Source organism: Gopherus flavomarginatus, chromosome 17 (genome assembly GCF_025201925.1).
Source record: "Gopherus flavomarginatus isolate rGopFla2 chromosome 17, rGopFla2.mat.asm, whole genome shotgun sequence".
NCBI lineage: Eukaryota > Metazoa > Chordata > Testudines > Testudinidae > Gopherus > Gopherus flavomarginatus.
In genome coordinates this window covers 9,850,167-9,871,010 of record NC_066633.1, presented here as the reverse complement: position 1 = coordinate 9,871,010, position 20,844 = coordinate 9,850,167, and the positions used below count along the sequence as shown (strand labels likewise).

At 48.3% G+C, this 20,844-nt stretch overlaps 1 protein-coding gene across 2 annotated transcripts; it reads left to right on the top strand.

The window, feature by feature from the left end:
* Positions 1-9,505: 9,505 nt before the first annotated feature.
* BARHL1 (BarH like homeobox 1) lies at positions 9,506-20,758 on the top strand. Of its 2 annotated transcripts, XM_050926644.1 has the most exons (4): positions 9,506-9,768; positions 10,053-10,723; positions 15,199-15,421; positions 19,127-20,758. In XM_050926644.1, the coding sequence occupies exons 2-4, from the start codon at positions 10,264-10,266 to the stop codon at positions 19,419-19,421; spliced, it is 978 nt and encodes a 325-aa protein (XP_050782601.1). In that variant the 5' UTR covers positions 9,506-9,768; positions 10,053-10,263; the 3' UTR covers positions 19,422-20,758. The 2 variants fall into 2 exon arrangements, with proteins under 2 accessions (XP_050782601.1, XP_050782602.1); XM_050926645.1 differs by lacking the exon at positions 9,506-9,768 and having other exon boundaries at positions 10,024-10,723.
* Positions 20,759-20,844: the final 86 nt, after the last annotated feature.

Sequence of the window (20,844 nt, the reverse complement as noted above, 5' to 3'; positions counted from 1 at the left end):
CCAGATATATTTAAATATAATGTTTTAAACATCTGTTTGCATCATTCTTTTCTCACTGAGTGGCCCTATCAAGCTAGGTCCTATCACTGTAGTTCCTTAGCACCTCACAATCATGCAAGTGTTTTAGCCTCACAGCACTGAGCCCCGTGTACAATTCTAATAGAGAGCTGGGTGGGCATGAAGCTAGCCAAGAGATTAAACAGATGGTTCCAGAACTGGTGCCCAGCACAGGACTTCCACCTAAGAATATCAGGCTTTCCAGCCTGACCTCTTGAATCTATGCATAATGAGACAGAGTCCTGCATGAATAGTGAGCATTTTTGATCTGGACACCGGGATAAACAAGCACTTTTCTTACCTTGGAGGGATGACTCCATTACGCCGTCAGCTCCCTGGGGCAAGCTAGGCCTGGTGTGTTGTGTCTGAGATTTCTAAGTGGGCCTGCCCCTAGTGGCAGCTGTTGCTTAACTACCCATTTATATAAGGGAGTGTCTGCCTCACAGCTCCACCCTGAGCACACCTGAGCCCAGCTAAGCCTGGAGAGAGCTATAAAAGGCTAGTTCCTGAGCTGGTGCTCTATATATTTCTCTCTGTCTAGTATGGGTCTCTTAATAGAGCAGATTTGAAGTAACTGGCTGACTAATAGTAAGATGTGATGTGCTGAGAGAAGTTGGGTGTAACAAGAGACCTTTCGCATCACACTGGGGAGGAAGAAGGCTGGGCCTTAAATGTCTTGTTTGGCTAAAAGGTGACTTGGCTTATAACCTGAATCCTGTAGCCAAGCAACTGTGCATCTAATAAACTCTAGCAACAGGCTCTCATCTATACACTATGATTAAGTTCATACACAAACCGCCATTCAACAACAGGAAAACAACTTCCCTGGCCACAGTAAAGTGACCTGTCAGCTCCTTGGAAAGCTGGGTGAAAGGGGAAAAGGACCATGATAATAACATCTCTCTCCCCAGAAGGGCTTCATTAGAGCAGGGCTGAAAAAAACTTTCTATGGCCCTAATGAATGTTTTCTTGAATGCTGTGGGCTTACAGAAAGTCAGTGTGGTGAAAAGGAGATTAGAACTAAGCTCCAGGGGTCTGATCCCACATGCTGAGTGCCCTCAGCTCCTCCAGAAGTTAATAGGGTTTAGGCAATCTCCACACCTTGCAAGGCTGTGCCATATGAAATTGTGAAAAGAAAGGGGTTTAGCTACCTCTCCCTACTATACTATATTATACTATACTATGGGTCCTTACCAGCTGGAATACTGACCTTGTTACAGTAGTGGATATCAGATGCCAAACACAGAATATGAGGGTAAGAAGAAGTAATGGTGGAGTCAAATAGAAGAGTGTTAAAGGGGCCTGGCTGGCTCAGGGGATGAGTAATGGACTGTGGAGTGCTTTACCTCTAGACTACCAGGTTGAATCCAAGGGCAAAAAGTTGCTGCAATCTGGTGGCCTGCTCAAAAGGAAGTTGGTGCACCTCACTCCGGGTCCTGCTGGACACACATCCACACCACTTCAGTTTGAACGGATTCCCACCCTCATGCCTTTATTGGCAGTTGCTGCAGAGAGGCCAAGGACTGAACGGGCCATGGAGCCTGAACACTGCAAGTTGTGGCACATTGGCCTACGCTTCTGCTGCCGCCCACCTAGCACCAAATTCACAAGAAGAAAAAAATTAGGGTCTGTTCATGTGTACATCATGATGCAAAGTGCTGTGTCAGCTAGTTCTAAAAGCTGTTTTATTTATCTGTTAATTTGTTGCAAAGGGAACCTTGGCACTGCACAAATGTGGGGGGGGGGTAACAAAATATGCAGGTGTCTCACCTATTCATATGGTATTTCCAGGTCTGCATCCTGTTTTTCAGATCCACTTTCTTCCCCCACCCCTTCCCCAGCCCTTCTTTACAGGATGCTGCTTGTCCTGCAGTGACACCCACTGGTAACTCTAAGATTTTGATGCTCTTGCAGGTTCCCCACGGCTGGGCCCTCTTTGTGGACACCTCCTAGTTAATGATTTCTGCAAAGCACAAAGCTGCAGGTTAACTCGGATTCCCCTTTCCCACGTTATCATCTTCCCAGAATCCCCTCTCCCTCTCTTCCCTTCTATCTGTGCTCTGCAGGCCTTCCTACTAGTTAATAAGATCTTCATTTAGTTATTAGAATATCCTGAGTACAGCACATCAACCCTGCTGCATTCCCTCGTCTGCTGGAACTATATGCCCCTTGCAGTCAATACACAGTTTACATGTCAACATATAACTATGAATTTAGCATAATAGAGTCTACTGGGATATTTTTATAGGTTAGCCTCTTAATAATTCCAGGTGTGATTTAAAGACTTTTTGCGGCAAGAGTTATACAAGAAATAGGTGCTAATTTAAAAAAAAATACAAAAAAAATAAGTATTGCTTCCATTTATAACTGTACCCAGACTGACCTGAAATCTCCCTGCCTTAAATATCTGCATGCATCCACCCCAACTGACTGAGATCATTTACAGTTCACAGCCTCTGCCCTCATTTAGGGGCTCTCTTTGCCAGCTCACACACGCTCGGAGGCATGAGGGCTGGTTCTCCCATGTAAACAGGACAGGCAGTCACCTACAGGGCAATAAGAGCTAAATCCTCAGAATGGATGAACTCTTACAACGCCCATGGGAGTTTTAGATGCCCTGTGCCTCTGAGGACGTGGCTCTAACCGATAAGGAAAGCTTGCTTTGGAGGAAGGAGAGGATGTTTGTCAGTTTGTCACAAGACATCACAACTCCTTGCGGTGGCCCTGGGTGTGTGGCATAAGCATACAAGGACACTGCAGGAGGCACGGTTCAAACTCAGTGGGGTTTTGTGGTTGTGTAGTACACTCCAGGTGTTTTATGAACAGAAATGCCTCAGGAATATGGGTTTTAACAGCAGCTATGCTTGTGTTGTATAAAATCGCTGGACAACAAGCCTATCATAAGGACCAGATCCTGCAAAGGTGTTGGGTGCCCCCAACTCCTGCTTCAGTCAATGGGAGTTGGAGGACACGCAGCACCTCACAGGATCAGGCTCTAAAATCTATAATAAGGTACTCATTAACTAAAGGATTTAGGCCCAGATCCTCAAAGGTAACTCCATGTGAGCTAGGTACCAAAATACCTTTGAGGGCCGTAGTGCCTGGGGCTTGGTAATAGAACACACAGCCTTTCATTTCTCAATCAGTAGTCCAGCACCATCCCAGACGAGTGGTGTCCCAAAGTTGCTGCCGGCTGCATGGTGGCATGCTGTGAAAGGAGTTGATGGGGCTTGTTTCACTTGCTCCTGGACAAGTGTGTACATCACCAAAGAAATCTGCACATTTGACACTGGAGACCCAACCTCGCATGCTATATGCAGACAAAACTCCTGATGCAATCAGTGAGCATCTAGTGTGTGCAAGGAATGCAATAGTGACCTCCTGACATTATTAACAGAAAGACCAATGAGCAAATGGGCCATGGAAACTGAACCACTTGACTTCCTCTCCCCTAGAATGGGGCCCTTTGCTCAGGTTTGAGACAGGTTCTAAGCGCCTGGAGGATAATATGGTTATAAGGAAAAGCCAGCATGGATTTGTCAAGAACAAATCACACCAAACCAACCTAATTTCCTCTTTGAAAAAATTACTGGCCGTATTTATGATAGGGAGGAAGTCGTAAAAGTGTTATAGCTTGATTTTAGTAAGGCTTTTGACGCAGTCCCACATGACAAACTAGGGAAATGTGGTCTAGATAAAATTAATATAAGGTGGGTGCACAACTGGTTGAAAGATCAAACTGCAAGCATAATTATCAGTGGTTTGCTGTCAAACTGGGAGAACAGATAGAGGCGGGTCACACAGGGTAACTCCTGGTGCTATTCGCTATTTTCATTCATGAGTTGGATACTGGAGTGGAGCAGACGCTTATAAAATGTGCAGATAACACCAAGCTGGGAGGGGCTACAAGCACTTTAGAGGACAGGATTCAAATACAAAATTGAATATGCATCAACCATGTGATGCAGCTGCGAAAAGGACTAAAGTCATTCTGGGGTCTATTTACAGGAGTGTCATATGTCAGACATGAGAGGTAATTGTCCTGCTTTATGCGGTACCGGTGAGGCCTCTGCTGGAGAACTGTGTCCCATTCTGGGGAATCACACTTTAGAAAAGACATGGACAAATTGGAGAAAGTCCAGAAGAGAGCAACAAACATGATAAAATAATTAGAAAATTGATCTATGAGGAAAGATTTAAAAAAAACACTGGGCTTGTTTAATCTTGATGATTTCTCAAGGTCCCTTCCAGGTCTATGATTCTACGATTCTGTGTTGATGGAGCAGTGGGGAAGCTTGCGTTGCTTCTACTGCACAGGTTGTTGCTGTGGCTATGGATAAACAGAGATCCTCTGTTTCCAGTGCAATTGATCTAACACAGTCCAAGTGAACTAGAATTGAATAAATACAGTGTGTGGTCAAATCACAGGGCTACGTGTCTACTGACTGGGATTCTAGTCCTGGATTTTCCACTAACTAGCAGTGAGACCTAGAATAAATCATTTGGGACCCAGGCCTGCAAAATGCTGCATAATCTCAACATCTACTGAATGAAGGCAGTCCAGTAAGAGGTGCTCAGTACTTCATGGGATTACATGCTCAACTACCTTTCTATATGGCAAATCTTACTGAAGTCCACCTAACTCACAAAGGGAGGGTTGAGTACCACACTCATTGCTTGGAAAGTGCTTTGAGATCCTCAGATGGGAGAGGAATAAGATGGGCAAAGTATGTTATATTATATTATTCTTCCATCCAGTGTTCAGTTCTTCTAAATATATTTCACAGCATTGCCTCCCCCAGGGCCAGATTCAGCTTGAAGGTAGAGCCAGTGGAAAGTCTAGATCCTACAAAAACTTAAACACACGCCTGCACTGATTAGTTTCACTGAAGTTAAAATCCTAATTAATTAATACTTAATTGAAGTCAATAGGACTAGTCACATGGGCAAAGCGAGGCAGGTGTTCAAATCTTTGGGCGACTCAATCTGGCATAACACAACATTCATTCTTTATGTATATTAATGCATTAGTTATATTCATGTATTTATTAATGATGTGGCACCCAGCAGATCTAGCAACGCACCAGGACCCCATTGTGACTGGTATTGTACAAACACAGAACCAAAAGACAGTCCCTGCCCCACAGAATTTATTCACAGCCAGTACCATTTACCATCAAGTGGCTGGTTCGTAGCAGGTTAAAGGCAGAGGTTCCAAACCTAGACAGAAATCTAATCCCGCCTTTAAAAAACCTTAGACACAACCTGCTCCAAAGAGCTTAACATCAACTCTCCTCATTCCAGTGGGACTGCAGAATATTCGTTTTCCTGGTGTGCTGTTTAACAACTCTGAAAAGGATGACCGTAAATCTACATGTAGTAACTTCCTCCCCAAAAATAATGAAATGTAGATGACAGATTATGATGAACTTTGAAAGCCTCCGAGCTTGCATTACCTGGGAACCTTTCCAAAGCATGTTAATGTTGGTATTTTACCAGTAAATACAACGTGACAACTTGGGGCTCCAATTTCACAACTTTCCCTATAATTAATCCCCCCGTGCCCTAAATTGAGTATTAATCTTTTGTATTAATTAGTGGCCTGTTGTTATTATTATTAGCAACATTCGATGTAGAGCCCTTGGGGAACTGCTTTGCAACGCGCCCTGTCACATCTGAAAAGACAATTACCTGACAGCCAACCTGAAGCAAAACCAAACTGCCTCCGAACGGCTGCTGGGTCTGGGTGCTGGGGAGAACTCCCGGAGCCCGAGCTGCTCTGGCTAAGGGGGAACTGAGCGAGCGGGAAATTATCAGAGGAAAGTGAAAATGGCACAACCCTGGAAGGGGCCGAGTCGGGTTTCATTCCGTTCGCTCTGGAGGCTGCGTGGTGCAACTAAAGAATTAAGCCACGAGGCGATTAGGATGTTTCTAAGGAACCCGATCCAGTTAACGCGGTCATTACATCAAAAGCAATCTGGTTAGCCCGATTCTGTCTGGGGGAGACTAGAGTCCTGGCTACTTAGTGTGCCTGGACGCCAGTGCAGTGGGGGAGAAGCATTAGCACAGCTCATCGTGAGCGATTACCCAGAAATGCAAAGAGCTTTTAGGAGCCACCTCTGTCTATTTCACCCGGTTTTAAAATACACGAAACTGCCTCTTGGGTTGGTCCCCAATGTTCTTATTTCTCCCTTTTAAAATCCTGGCTCCTCGGAGCAGGTGGAACCCGGCGGAGACTTTCCCAAACTTGTGCCCTGCACCGTGTTAAAAGGGCAAACGACTCAAAACCCACCTTTCGAGCAGCCAGGGAGAAAGCGGTGGGGTCGGGGCTCTGAAGAGGAACTGAGCCAGGCCCTGCATATTCCCAAATTTGTAGCAACGCTAAACTCCCCCGGCGGAGAGACTTTTCGCAATGATCCAAGGCAGTGGGATGGAGCCAGACGCCCGAGAGTCAACTGGAGTCTTTTCCTGGGCTTTGGATCAGCCCCATGAATCTAGGGGAGGTTCAGCAAGGCAACTTCAGGTGTACAGGTGGAACTGAAACGTGTCAAATGACGCCCTAACCCCGCCACACACACCTTTGTAAGGACTTTGGGCTGAGTGACTGCAGCGTGGCCTGGCTCTGGTTAAACCCGTGCAGAGGCAGGAAGATGCTAGTGGAATGATGTGCCACTAAACACAAGGCTCTTTATGGACTCTGCGCGGGAAGCACTAACACCATCCAACCTTTCTGTTAAAAAACGAGGGGGAAATAAATTAACCAGATTAACAGCAAGATTTCCTCCGCTGACTTCAAGAGAGCGCTTTCGTCCCCCGTTCCCCTCAAAGCTGGTGTGCTGAGCCTGGCTGGGAGGGAGGAAACTGGGGAGGAGGAATAAAACCCAATAATGAAAGAGAACATGTAGGTATCTAAAATCCTGGCCCTTGTTGGCAGAGGAATCTCGATTTCAAGGTGGAGGCTCAAGGCTGCAATTAGCCAGCCCCAAAGCAGAACTCCACATGCAAACAGCTTGAAATAGCAGCCTGGGGAAGGAAGGGTGCAGTTACCTTCTCTCGGGAGCTGGCCTGAAGTGCCTGGGTTTTCGCTGACCATTCCATAGCATGCGTCAATTTCAGAGATGGCAGGGAGGCGAGGCATTAGGAGTGTGCTTAGTGCTAACCCGGGTCAGGGGGGATCAGGGCTGAAGCGACTTTAAACAGCTCAGTTCAAAGGGATAAGGCCTCCCTGCAGGGGAAGAATGCGCTAAGAATCGGCCCTAGATTTTGTTTGTTTGGTTTGGTTTTGTTCTTGAAAGCGGAGGAGAAGGAACATCTCTAAACTGGGCATGGGGGGAGAGCGTGTGCTGGGGGAAGGACGAGGCTCAAAGTCCGACCCAGAACTCCAGAGCGAGTCCTGGAAGTGCTGGCAGGGTCTGCCCCTCTGCGACAGCTGGCAGCCGCGCTCGGGCCTCTCTGGGGACAAGGCGCAACTTCTGCAGTCCCGAAGCTCGGTGCAATTGCCCGCTTCCAAGCTGCTGGCCAAGGGGATCCTTGGAAGAGGGTCAAGAGCCAGCAGCCGCCTGGATGGAAGGGGCGAAAGGTGAAGAGGAGGAAAATAAATAAAAAATTAGAGAGGAGGAAAAAAGATTTTTAGAAAGAACAAAACTTTGTAGAGACAGATCCCCGCAGTTCCCTGCCATGGTGGCGAGGGGCGGCTCATAACTCGCTGTAGCATACAAGGCTGAGGCAAAAGACCCGTCAGAAAGGACAAGAACTACTACATATAAGTACCTGGGTGAATGGCCAGCCCGCCAGCTTTGTCTCCAAGCCTTTGAAGGGTGTAAATCCTGTAAAGGGGCTTAGAAGCTCTCCCAGTTGCATTGCCAGGGAGTAACTTGACTTAATCACAAACTCCGTTCCGGTTTATCCTTAGCCCGTTAAACTAGAGACCGCGGTTTACAAATCTTCGGGAATCCGGAGAATTTGTTTTTTTAAAGAGCTCCAAAATCTAAGAAAAAAAATCGTTCACTTCTCTTGGGGAAATAGGAAGGGAAGTGGTTCCAGGAAAGGGGTGGAGGGAACCCGCTCAGGGTTCTCACCTAAATGCATCCCGCCCCCCGATCCCTTTATTTCATCTGCATTGCTGGACGTTTGAGAGGCTGAGATGCAGCAGCTTCTTTGCCTCCCCTGCACTGAAAACTCGGGAGAGGAAAGAGTGAGCGCTGGGCAGCGCTCATTTCTAGGTGTTCAACGAGAAATGGGGTCTCATTCCCCCGCGGGTTTCTGTGGAAGGGTTTAGACGGGCAGGAAAAGCCAATCCGGCCAAATCCTTTAGCATGGACAAGGATGAGAACCACACACACAAGCGCGGGCGATTCTATCGATTGTTACATTTACTTCCTAGTAGGGTAAACCTGCCTTTGTATCAAGTATCAGAGGGGTGGCCGTGTTAGTCTGGATCTGTAAAAGCAGCAAAGAATCCTGTGGCACCTTATAGACTAACAGACGTTTTGGAGCATGAGCTTTCGTGGGTGAATAGATGCATCTAACGAAGTGGGTATTCACCCACGAAAGCTCATGCTCCAAAATGTCTGTTAGTCTATAAGTTGCCACAGGATTCTTTGCTGCTGCCTTTGTATGTTATTTCTTGCTATCCGATGGATCGGGTACGTGTCTCATTAAAAGCTAGATAATCCTGCTCTGGATCTGTTTCCTACTTTACTTCCTCTGTTTGCGCTGTAGCTCGATATACTGCCCTTTGCTCGATGTACGGGTCTATTACTGTTGTGGTGTTATTTCCAACTTTTCAACCTTCAGCGCTAGCTTATTTTTAAAAAACAACCATCAAAAGCAAATAAACGTTTTGCTGGACAGAGCCCGGCAACGGAGCAAGAATTTAAAAAAAAAATGAAAATCGGTTTGAAGGAAAGAGGGTCTGAGAAATCTGCAAATAAATCATTAGAACATTAAAACCTCGTCCTTGTTAAAAGCCGTTTAAATGGGAAGGGGAGGGATTCTTCCTCTTCCTGTCTTGTGTTCAGCATTTAGAGCATATTTAAATCATTCGTCTGTGGGTTTTTTGTTTTTAAACAAGCAGAAAAACTTTCTCAGCGTGAGGGGAACTAATGATTCAGCTAATTGTGGAAAAAGCAAAAGTTAAAAAAAAAACAAAAAACCACACCCCCCCCACATCAACCCAGGCCTACCCCCTATTGGTAATAACCCCATTAGGAGCTTCATCAGCGGCGTAATGAAAGCAAACAGGGTGGAAATTGCCTGTAAACAGTTGGATCTGGGCTGTAATTAATTCAGTCTCTTTTAATCAAACTGAAAGGAGATCAGGTTCCTTAGTCAGTGTGTGACATCACCCAAAAAGCACCGTAGCCAATGAGAAGGGCGGATGCTCAGACACGTGGCCCTGGCACCTTAAAAAAAGAAGCAGAAGAAGAAACCCAAACTTAAGTGACACTAGTTCATTTTTTTAAAGGGGAACGTGTCACCAGCGGAGCCGGCGGGTCCATCCTGCCGGTGCCTCTGTCCAAGGTACTGACACCGATCCGCGCTCAGACCGCCCCGTCCGTCTGCAGGAGGGCGACCCAACCGCTTCGACACCATGGGTGCAGCCGCGCCCAGCCGCGCAGCCAGGCGCTTTCAGAGGTGCTGAAATCTCCATCCAGCCTTGCGTCCTTGGACTAGCCTGATTATTGATCTCCAAAGCAGGATCCGGCCGAGGTGCTGGCAGAGCCTCCCCTCAACCCCATCTCCCCTTCCCCCCCCCCATTGATTTTTGAATCATTAACTAGTTACGGCGCTGAAAACCGCGTTAGATCGATTTCCCCCCCTCTTCCCATCCAACCTGCGGGCGCTGGAGTTCAGAGCTGATAGATGTTTTTTGGGGGGGGGGGTGGAGTTAGGATTACATCGACCGGGGGGGTCCCCAAGCAAACTCTGACTTTTTAATCCTTTTCCTCTTTCTGTCTGTCTGTCTGTCTGTCTGTCTCTGCCCCTGAACGCAGCTGGCTGGGATGCTGAAGCAGGAGGGCTGAGCCTTGGATTTAATGCACGGCGCCCCCGGGGATTGTTGCTCAACCGGCTCCCTGGATCCCAGGCTGAACTTTGCCTTGTCCCAGCCCCACTCTGCCCCGCCAGGTCCGGACTGCCGGCCCATGTCCACCTGAAAGGTGCCGGGTGTGAGCGAACGGCTGGGGCTGGGGGACGAACCTGGCCATGGAAGGCTCCAACGGCTTTGGGATCGACTCCATCCTGTCCCACCGAGCGGGGAGCCCGGCGGTGCCCAAAGGAGACCCTCTGATGGGGGATTGCAGGTCCCCCCTGGAACTAAGCCCCGGCTCCGAAGTCAGCAGCGGCTGCCCGTCTCCCCATTCGCCCGGGAAGGACTGCCTGGAGGCGGTTGTCCCCCGGCAAGGGGTGGCCGTGGGCTTGGAATCTCACCTCCAGCCGGGGCAGGGCTCGGCTCCTTCCCAATCCAGAACAGTGACCTCGTCTTTCCTAATCAGGGACATCCTAGCCGATTGCAAACCCCTGGCAGCCTGCGCGCCTTACTCCAGCACCAATGGACAGAGCGGCCAGGAGCCGGCGGGGCGAATCCCTGCCAAACCCGGGGAGGACTTTCGAGAGAAAATGGACAAAAGTAGCAGCAACGCCTCGTCCGACTCGGAGTACAAAGGTAAGAACCGAAGGGAGGCGAGAGCCCCAGCTGCCCCCAGCTAGCGATTAGAGCTGCCACCGGCTTTGCTTTCAAAACACCCCTCCAGCCTCTCTCTTCACTCCTTGCTCTGCTGTGAAAGCATTTTAAAGAGCTGGACATTTCGTGCACTCCCCCTTCCCCATCCAAGAAAGCGCTTGGCCTCTGTTTCTGGGAAAAGAAAGGGGAGCGATTTGGTTCCCTGTTATTTCTTGCGGGGTGTGAATCTTGATTTGCTCTTGATCCCGTAGGTTGTGTCTGGGTGGAAGCCTGATTCTTTACACCCGCCGCCGACAGTCCAGAAATCAGGGATAAATAATGAAAACTTCCCAAAGCTTGAGTTGAAAAACAATCGGGCGGAACTTTAATTAGTGAGGTGAGGAGTGGGGGTTATAGCATCGGGCTGAGGAATATTAAAATCACTTGGGGAGAAAAAAATAGAAATGAACCGCTCCTTAGATCAAACCCGCAGAATGTGCTTGCCCCGTAAAGATCTGAATAATTATGAATCACACGAGCGGTACATGCCCAAGGACTCAATTGATAGATTTTCTTTTAGCAATTTCATTCTGTATTTTCAGAGGGTAATTGGCTAGTACCTTGCGCAGAGAAAATTAACCTTTAGACTCTGGAATTTTGCTTTCGAACTACTTACAGATTAAAAGAACCCAAAAGAAATGGTTGCCCCCCGTTTCGATATATCCGTTCGCTTTTAGACACTCAGGGGAGCTGTGCGGTTTTTTAAAATAACGGCATTGTTGAAATAACTTCGGGGTGATCCGAATTAATTTCACCTCCAATCCGTTCGGGAAGGATCGGCTGTTACCACGCTGTACAAATGTGGGTAAACTCCACCGTGGAAAGAGAAAGAGATTCTTCTAATCCTAGTTAGTGAAAAAACTAGCAGGAGACTGGGTTTTAACTTCACGTTATTGAGAGGGACATTCTATAACCCCGGTGGGTTGTTTTTTCCTCCGGATGCATCTGATTGTGGTGTCTCCTTGCAAGTGTATTCGGTCTCTCGCACTTTCTTGTCAAACTTTTAACGCGGAAACATTACAAATAGCTAGTTCTAACCTCTGCACCAAGTCCACAAGGGATCAAATCATTTCAAAGCGGCCGTTTGAAGTCTGCGCCGCTCTGATTGCAATAATGCACACTGGCACATCAGGCAGAATAAGATTTCTGGCTGCAGACATGCCTCATTTCTGCATGTTGTGTTTATGGGTGATTGAAAGAAAGGAAGAGAGAGGTGGTAAAAACAGGCCTGAATTTCCTGGGAAGTGGAGAACTATGATCTTCTTTCCTTGGCTGCTTCTTTATTTGTATCATTCTTAATAATGTTTTACCATTGACCTTACCATTTTGATTATAATTCATTCCCACCCTCTATTTTACATCAGATAAAAAACCCAACAGCAACAACTAAACATTAAATTAATAAGGGAAATGTGCCTCTTTACAAATATATTTGCGATAGAAAACTATTTACGCCAAGCAGATTTTGGAAACTTTTTGAATATGCCCAAATGAAGCTGCGTTTTATATTCTCATTCCTCGCACAATAAGCCGAAGTGAAATGTATCTGGCTGGGAAGGAACAGAAATTGACTCCAGTCTTTTGAAGGCAGGTGATCAAATGGAACTTAGCATTACAAGCTTTTTTCCCCTTCATTTGTAAATCCTGTCTCTCTTTTTCAAAACTGCCAAGCTGCGAAAGAAACTAGGTAGAAAAATAAGTGCACGCTTGTAACTCCTCTGAAGCAGTAAATATAAACCATACAGAGAGATTTGATCCTCAACAGGAAATTTTTCAAACCAATTTTCACCATGAAATATTTCTTATCAAAGCCGTGCACAGCCAGGCTGCCTGCAAGTGGGAGCTGACAAATTGCATTTCATAGTAAGCGATTAAATAATATATAATAATTATTAATAATACTAATTAATAAAAGGCAACCAGCACTAACCAGCCATTCCCCCGTGCGATGGGGAGTCCGCAGTGAAGGACCCCTTTCCCCTTCCCTGCCAGCAAAAACTCGTAGCTTGTGTGTTCACATTCGAACAAAGTACAGCTGGAGGGAAATACATTGAATGCATCAAATGGTAACACGCGACTAGTTGTTTAATTGATTAAAAATATAAGGCCCAGTCCCAAAGATAGGGCCGCTTACTCCGTTTTGAAGTCAGTCTTTCCCATGGATTGAAATAAGCCTGAGTAAGGACCGAGGGCTCTGTTATGCCATAGCTTTCCAGGCAGAGTTTACCGAGTTCAAGGGGAGATTTTGGTTTAAAACGCGCAGGCACACTTTGCTCCTTAGGATTTCAGGACTGAGGCCAGATGAAAAACAAACGCTTCCCATGAGTTTCTATGTGGCCAAGCCAGGAACCTTTTTAAGTGAGGTGGGAAAAAAAACAACCCTGGTATGTATAAGAAAAACGCCCTTAATAACCGAACGAGCTTTTCAAAGCAATAGGTTAAGGAAGGTGTTGTATTTTACCTTCCGCACCTCATCTAAATAATGGACTAAACATTTTTTGGAGCTGTGTTGACTAGTCGTAGAGGAAATAAGAGAAACTGTTTTGTGTTCACTTGGACTGAAATCCAAAGGGAAGTTCAGTGGCTAAACAGGGCTTTCTGGGAAGCCGGGAGAACAATCGATTCCAAACTGTCATTTTTTCTCTCTCTTTTCACCAATTAACTTTTTTTCGAAGTCCAGACTTTAATAATGTTGAAGTGTTTGGCTCAGATCCTACCCCCCCAATTCCAATGGACGTCTAAGGAAATCCAGCTACATCCGCAATAACTTTAATGACCGATCAAATAACCCCCAAAGTTTCTCCCCCATCGCTTCACCCTGAGACCTGAAATAAACATCGTGAAGATTCCATTGAAAGGGTGTTTTCCAAACTATCATCTTTACAGAGGTCACAGGCTACTGGTTCCACCAGCCCAGATTTGATTTGATTTTTGGAGGGGACGAAGGTGGGGGGAGGTGTTTGTTTCGCCAATAAATGAAACAGAAACTCATGTTTAAGAGCTATTCTGTGGGTTTGGTCTCTATCTGGTCTGCTAGATTCTGGATTTCTGGTTGAAGGGTTTCGTTCCCTGGTGGCTCAATTAACCGGATTATTGTCTTCCTACAGAGAGAAATCAACTCGCATTCAACTACAGCCCTGTCACTTCTAAAACCTTCCACAATGAAATTTACCATAAACCTCTGTAAAAACCTAATGCAGCCAATTTATATAAACTGAAGCTTTTTGTTACATAATCTCTTTAAGGAGGGGGCGAAAAAACAGAGCTTTTCTTGCTTAGATTTTCCAATCTAGTGCAGATGTTTTCTGGTGTAAATCATTCTTTCTAGCCATCAGCGTCTCTGTAATATATTGATCTGCTCGTGTGTATATTATAGAAACACACAGACTTTCCTGCATAAATGAACTATCATTAAAACATCTCATTAGACATTTTAAAAGTTAAATCATCGCAAAAGCATGTCCTCACAGCACCTTCTCAAATATTTCCTTCTACCCCTTTAAGAATTCTATTTTGTCTTATATCTATGCGCCATATGCCCTATTCAGAGCGATATGCATTTCTTTACAGCATATTAACAATAATCTGTCAGTGAAAAGTGGCTCTTTTTAAGCATTACGTGAATCTAAAAAGTAGGCAGTGATAACAAGCCACACTAACAAAGAATCTGCAGCTGCTCAACTTTATGGTCAGCAAATCGAGATTCCCCCACACTTGATTTTTCCTGTACAAAAATAAACCAATCCATCATTGCAATAACATTGGTTGGATTGACTGGGGTAAAGCTAGGGGGGATGGGGAAACTCCGGAGGACAGCGGAGGAAGAAATGTAAAGGAACTCAATCAAAGAGAATTATTTTTTTTAAATTAGGATTTCTACTAAAAGACAAAAGCCGGGTCAATCCGAGATGTATCATATAGATATAGATATAGATATATGCGCCTTTCCCCCGTGAATTTTCTCTCTCTCTCTCTATTTGACCTGCATCTCTGGTATTCAAACGAAACGTGCCATTGGCTACTATTCTCACATCCGGTCATGCCCAACATTTGCTCTTATTTTTTCCAACTTCTGCGTTACCTTCCTTCCGCGCGCGCCATGACCTTTGCATCCCATCACCAGCCTCACCGAGCCAAAAGGCAGCAGTGATCACAGAACAGCAGGGCCTAGGAGAAAAGGCAAAACTCAGGGCAGACTCGCCCGCTTGTATTTGCAAAACAATAGCCAAGGCAGAGAGAGGGAGAAAGTAAGAGAGAGAGAGAGAGAGAGAGAGTGTGTGTGTGTGTGTGTGTGTGTGTGTGTGTGTGTGTGTGTGTGTGTGTGTGTGTGTGTTGCAAGGAAGCAGCCCAGAGCCGCTCTGGATCACCCCTCTGCCTGTCCTGATACCATGTGCATTCTTTCCTCCCTCCCCATTTAGTGAAAGAAGAAGGGGACCGAGAAATCTCCAGCTCCAGAGACAGCCCACCAGTGAGGCTGAAAAAGCCCCGCAAAGCCCGCACCGCCTTCACCGATCACCAGCTGGCGCAGCTGGAGCGGAGCTTTGAGAGGCAGAAATACCTGAGCGTGCAGGACAGGATGGAGCTGGCGGCCTCCCTCAACCTCACTGACACCCAAGTGAAAACGTGGTACCAGAACAGAAGGTAAAGGCAACACGTCGCAAATCTGCCTGTTTCCCCCGCCCACCCAGGGGAGTTCTGGGGGCAGCCTCTGGGCCCAGGGCGTCTTCCGCAGAGATGCACCAGGGCTTTCCCAAACCCAGCAACTAGGAAGTGGCTTTGAAGCGAGTCCCTGAAAGCCCCCAGGTTTCCCAGCGCATCAGAATGGGAAGTTTTGGGGGGGCGGGGGGGACACACAGTTAGCTGGGGTGCCAGGGTCCGGGCTAGCGCAGCTAAGGCAGCTGTGCTGAGCTAGGGCCAGAGGCTGCAGCTCGGTGTTACTGGGCCCAGGTAAAGGAATAGGTTTGAATGCAGGCTGCAAAGCCAGGCCCGAGGGGGTGGGCGGGGGAAAGCGGCCCGCTGCTTGCAGCCGAGTGGCAGTGAACAGCGGAGATTTGCGAACGCCGCCGGACGCCTCCGCTTTGTCAGATTTAAAAATATAAAGCAGAGAAGACAGACCGACCCTTATCTTTAAAACAAATCCCCTCCGAGCGAGAGCCAAGGGAATCCACCGTGTACCGGCCAGCAGTCTGGCTGGGCGCCAAGGAACGGGGGCGGGGGGTTGGCCTGGACCGAATCTGACCCAGGTGCAGACAGACAAGCTTCCGGGGTCACTTTGCTACTCAAGAACTCTGCTCCCGAAGGGCAGCCCAAGAGTAACCCTGCATGAACGCCCCCCGCCGCCCCCCTTGATTTCAAGGGGTCTCCAAAGCAGCGCAGGATCGGGCCCGACCCAGCAGTAGGAGGTAGTTTGGCCACCCAAGCTTGGCAGCCGCTCCTAGAACCGACTCAGAAAATCACAATGAACAATGCAAGGCCTGGGAGCCCCGCTCCCAAACACCAGCGGGGTGAATACATGGGTGTGTGTGTGCAATGGGTGACAATACCTGGGTCTGCGTGAAAGCAGGAACCCCCCCGGGCTGGATAATAAGGATGAAGATGAGCCGCCCAGCCATAGGCACACTGGGCTGGAGAGGCAGAGAGCCCCACAGCGCCGTTCACACCAGGCGACGCCGCGGGACACGGGCCTTCCTGGTCTCCTTTTGATAGTTACTTGCTTAAAAAACAAAACACCAACCCTCCTGCCTCCCTCTGCCCCCGGTGCTATCCTTGTGGGACTCCTGCTGCCCCCCTCCCCGGTGCTATCCTTGTGGGGCTCCTGTTCCCAGCCCCCCTCCCCGGTGCTATCCTTGTGGGGCTCCTGTTCCCAGCCCCCCTCCCCGGTGCTATCCTTGTGAGGCTCCTGTTCCCAGCCCCCCTCCCCGGTGCTATCCTTGTGGGGCTCCTGCTTCCCCCCTCCCCGGTGCTATCCTTGTGAGGCTTCTGTTCCCAGCCCTCTCCCCGGTGCTATCCTTGTGGGGCTCCTGTTCCCAGCCCCCCTCCCCGGTGCTATCCTTGTGAGGCTCCTGTTCCCAGCCCCCCTCCCCGGTGCTATCCTTGTGGGGCTCCTGCTTCCCCCCTCCCCGGTGCTATCCTTGTGAGGCTTCTGTTCCCAGCCCTCTCCCCGGTGCTATCCTTGTGGGACTCCTGCTTCCCCCCTCCCCGGTGCTATCCTTGTGGGGCTCCTGTTCCCAGCCCCCCTCCCCGGTGCTATCCTTGTGGGACTCCTGCTCCCCCCCTCCCCGGTGCTATCCTTGTGGGGCTTCTGCTCCCCCCTCTCCCCGGTGCTATCCTTGTGGGGCTCCTATTCTCAGCCCCTCTCCCTGGTGCTGTCCTTGTGGGGCTCCTGTTCCCAGCCCCCCAATCAGGAAGCCAAAGAATCCTCCCTCCCCAAACAACCGCCCAGGAAAAAGGAAGAAACGCGCTTTTCGATCAACACAACAGCACAACACATCGGCCCATGAATAATAAATCCCGGGCATCAATAATTAACGGCAGTTACAGTAATTACACAATTATTATTATGATGAATAATTGAATGGTGGAAATAGGTCCAGCGCGTCAGCGACAAAACTGGCAAAGGCTCGAGACGTCTGATGCGCCCAGCCGAGCCAGCGCCGCCCGCCCCGACATGCTGGTGCCGGGCTCCGACCCCTGCTCCGGCCAGTGCTTTGCGAATCAGCGTCCGCGCCGCAAAAGGAGCGGCAGACACGCCTGGTTTTCAGCGTGACCCGCTGCCTGGTAAAAGTGCGTCCCGCCTTCACCCTGGAATCGTGCGTTTCTTGGGAGGGCCGCGCTTTCCTTACAGCCGAAGGACAATCGTAAAATTTCCCAGCCAGGGATAGTTTATTCTCTCTATTTCCCACCCCCCAGAGAGAAAGCGGTGTGGGTATTTCTCAGGTCAGTTCTGATCAATGCTTTAATATCGCCACTTAGAAACTGATCATAACATTTGTTTTTTATAATTTTTTTGTGGGGGACATGAACAAATCTTGTGGGAGTTTATTTTCCCCGTTTAGGGTTATTTATCTAGTTTCAATTAAACTCCTAAGGCTGCTATACACATCTCAGGTGCTATTTCTGTCTCCAGATTTCCAAAAGACCTTGCACGAAATGCAGTCATCTTTCTAGCTTCATCTGAAATCTGAACTTTTTAAACACAGCTTTAATTTGGTTTTGGTGATGTTCAGGTGCTTGTGTGAAAGTTTTAATAACACAGCACTCTGATTAGAAACCAACAAGAATCCCAGTGTCTGAGAGTGCAGATAGTGCCGAACTATTCAGGAGTATGTTGCATTTGAAGAAGTGAGGTTTGTTTTCGTTTTTTTACCCAGGAAATCTTATGCCCAAATAAATCTGTTAGTCTTTAAGGTGCCACCGGCCTCCGCGTTGTCTTTTCAGGCGTGTGTGTAATTCTGTCTTAGCATGTGATCATCATATATGATAACACAGATAATTCCCTGCCTGAGCTGGCAAATTAGAGATGGATGTTTCCAATCACTACAGATCAGCCTCTGTGCAGTTACATGTTATCATGTGTTGTGATCACATATTATTATTACACACAATATAACAGAGAGTATGTCTGGGACCAGTTACCTGGAGATATTTTTCCAGCTCAGGCAAATGGTATTAGACATACGATCTGATACATTATATCCTTGTGAGTAACTAATAAATAATAATAATACCTATCTCATGATCACAACATGTGATAAAATATACACATGCGCATACTGCACAGTTCGCATGACACTGCTAACATACTATTCTAATACAGCACCCTGGGCTTGCACAAATAGCGGGCAATTAATACTCTTGTCAATTACCCTTACTCCCCCCCTCCACTTCACGTTAATATTCGCAAAGTCAACATCCAGCGAGTCCCCCTGGTTCCTGGCCGCTGGGAAGATAATAGCTGCGGGAAGAGGATTTGGGTTCTGGAAACAATCGTCAAAGGATTGTGTTGTCCTGCGGGCCAGCACAGGCGTGTTTGTGTGTGAGAGAGATTCCCCAGCTTTCACCCAAACTATATCAAGTGTGCGCGCTGCAAATCTCTCCCACCTGTGACTGCAGGAGGGGCTGCATGGGTCTCAAGGGGCTTGGCTGCTCCTGGGAGAAGCGGGGCTGGAGAGTTTGCAGACTCTGAAGTAGCTGGAGGGGTGTTGAGGTTTCTTGCCCGTGGAAGGCCACTTCTGCTCAGTCAGAGGAGCGGGGGTGCCCCCTCGGCTCTGCATTAGGCTCGCGGGGCTGTTTTTTCGGTACCTCTTGGCTCTCTCCTGACCCGCATATCTTGGCTTCCCTCCCCAGGACCAAGTGGAAGAGGCAGACAGCGGTGGGACTAGAGCTACTGGCAGAAGCTGGAAATTATTCGGCCCTCCAGCGAATGTTCCCATCTCCCTATTTCTACCCGCAGAGCTTGGTCTCCAACCTGGATCCGGGAGCGGCCCTCTATCTGTACCGGGGCCCCAGCGCCCCTCCCCCGGCTTTGCAGAGACCTTTGGTACCCAGGATCCTCATTCACGGACTGCAGGGGGGTAGCGAGCCGCCCCCACCTTTGCCCCCCCTGGCAGGCGTCCTTCCGCGAGCGGCTCAACCGCGGTGAAAAGCCGACTCCGCAGCAAAGCCAGCTGCCAAGGAAGCCAAGAGGCCCCCTCTGCTCCCTTGCGTAGACCGTCCTGACCATCAGAAACTGTACACCGAGCTGGGGGGTGGGGGGAGGCGGGCCAGATCCTTGGCACTTCAGCCCCCGCCTCGCCACCACACAAAACCATCGTTCACCCTAAAGGAGCAAGAGAAACTTGGAAAGGAAAAACTCATCAAACGAAAACCTGGCGCGCTCTCATCTTGCGCTAAAACCTTGCGCGCCCTCGCTTTCATCTTGCGCTAAAATCCTGCGTGCGCGCTCTTTCGCTGCGCTTAGTGGTCAGCGCTCCCTAACCGGGAAGGGGGTGAGAGCTCGCCTTCCTCGCAGCGCAGAAAGGGAACCCAACAAACAACAATTGAAACTTCAGGGAAAGCATCTGTTCAAAACCAGGGGAGGAGGACCAAGGATGTGGGGGGTCGGGACACTATAGACAAGTGTGTGTGATCGCCCGGACACAGAGCCTGTTCGCGCATTTCCCCAGTGCAGAATATCCTCCGCCTTAAAAACGCTGGGCAGAATTAAACCGCCCCGCGGGGTATAATTCCCACACGCGCGCACACAGTTTTTTTCGGCCTTTTTAAAAATCTTGTTGCCCACTGAGGCCTTTCTGCCCCCTCCCCCGCGTTCTAGCACTAAAGTTTGCCACACACACAAACAAAGGAGACTTCGGGTCAGAGGCTACACAGAGATCGAACCAATAAGGAATCTCCACAAATTGCAGAATTCAGAAACGTTCCTCTTTCAGGCGGAGTTAGTTTGAAGAGAGGAACTGAATTAATCTGATAAGCCATTAACCAAAATGCATTACATTGGAAAGGCTCAATAAGAAAAGGAGGGTTCTGCGTGTAAGAGACACACGGTTAAAAACACCCCGGGGTTTGTTTCCACTCAAAGAATTTACTGCGTTCCAATTATATGGCGGCTTGAAGATTTAGTTCACCGCCAGGACTAGCTCCTTGCTAACTTCGGGGCAGGCTGGAGTTTCCAGTTCCTTGCAGTAGCTTTTAGCACCGTGCTCACCATTAAATATCCCTTTCCACTTGACCAGCGCTGAGCCCAGGGCATGGGATGGGAGATGGCTTATGTACAGAGCGGCGATCGCTAGCTATAACTGTCTTGATTATTATTTTTAATGTGTGTCTGTCACAAACACGCTCCCTGGAAAGACAGACAGACAGACAGACTTCCCTCATGCTAAACACGCACCTGACTTCAGTGGTTTCTGCCTGAGCAAGGGCTGGAGGATGAGACAAAGGTATCTGCAAATAAAGTAGCTCACCTGAGCATGGCTTCTAATTGTTGTTTGTTTGTTCCCAAAAGGCGTATTATCCATTCTCCTTTCCGCCAGCCCCATGCCGGGCTTTGCGCTAGGGCATCCAGG

Excerpts from the sequence above, each read along its gene's own strand:
- BARHL1 (XM_050926644.1), top strand. The coding sequence starts at position 10,264 with ATGGAAGGCTCCAACGGCTTTGGGATCGACTCCATCCTGTCCCACCGA. Across the intron at positions 10,724-15,198 it reads GTCCGACTCGGAGTACAAAG|TGAAAGAAGAAGGGGACCGA; the intron begins GTAAGAACCGAA and ends CTCCCCATTTAG. Across the intron at positions 15,422-19,126 it reads ACGTGGTACCAGAACAGAAG|GACCAAGTGGAAGAGGCAGA; the intron begins GTAAAGGCAACA and ends TTCCCTCCCCAG.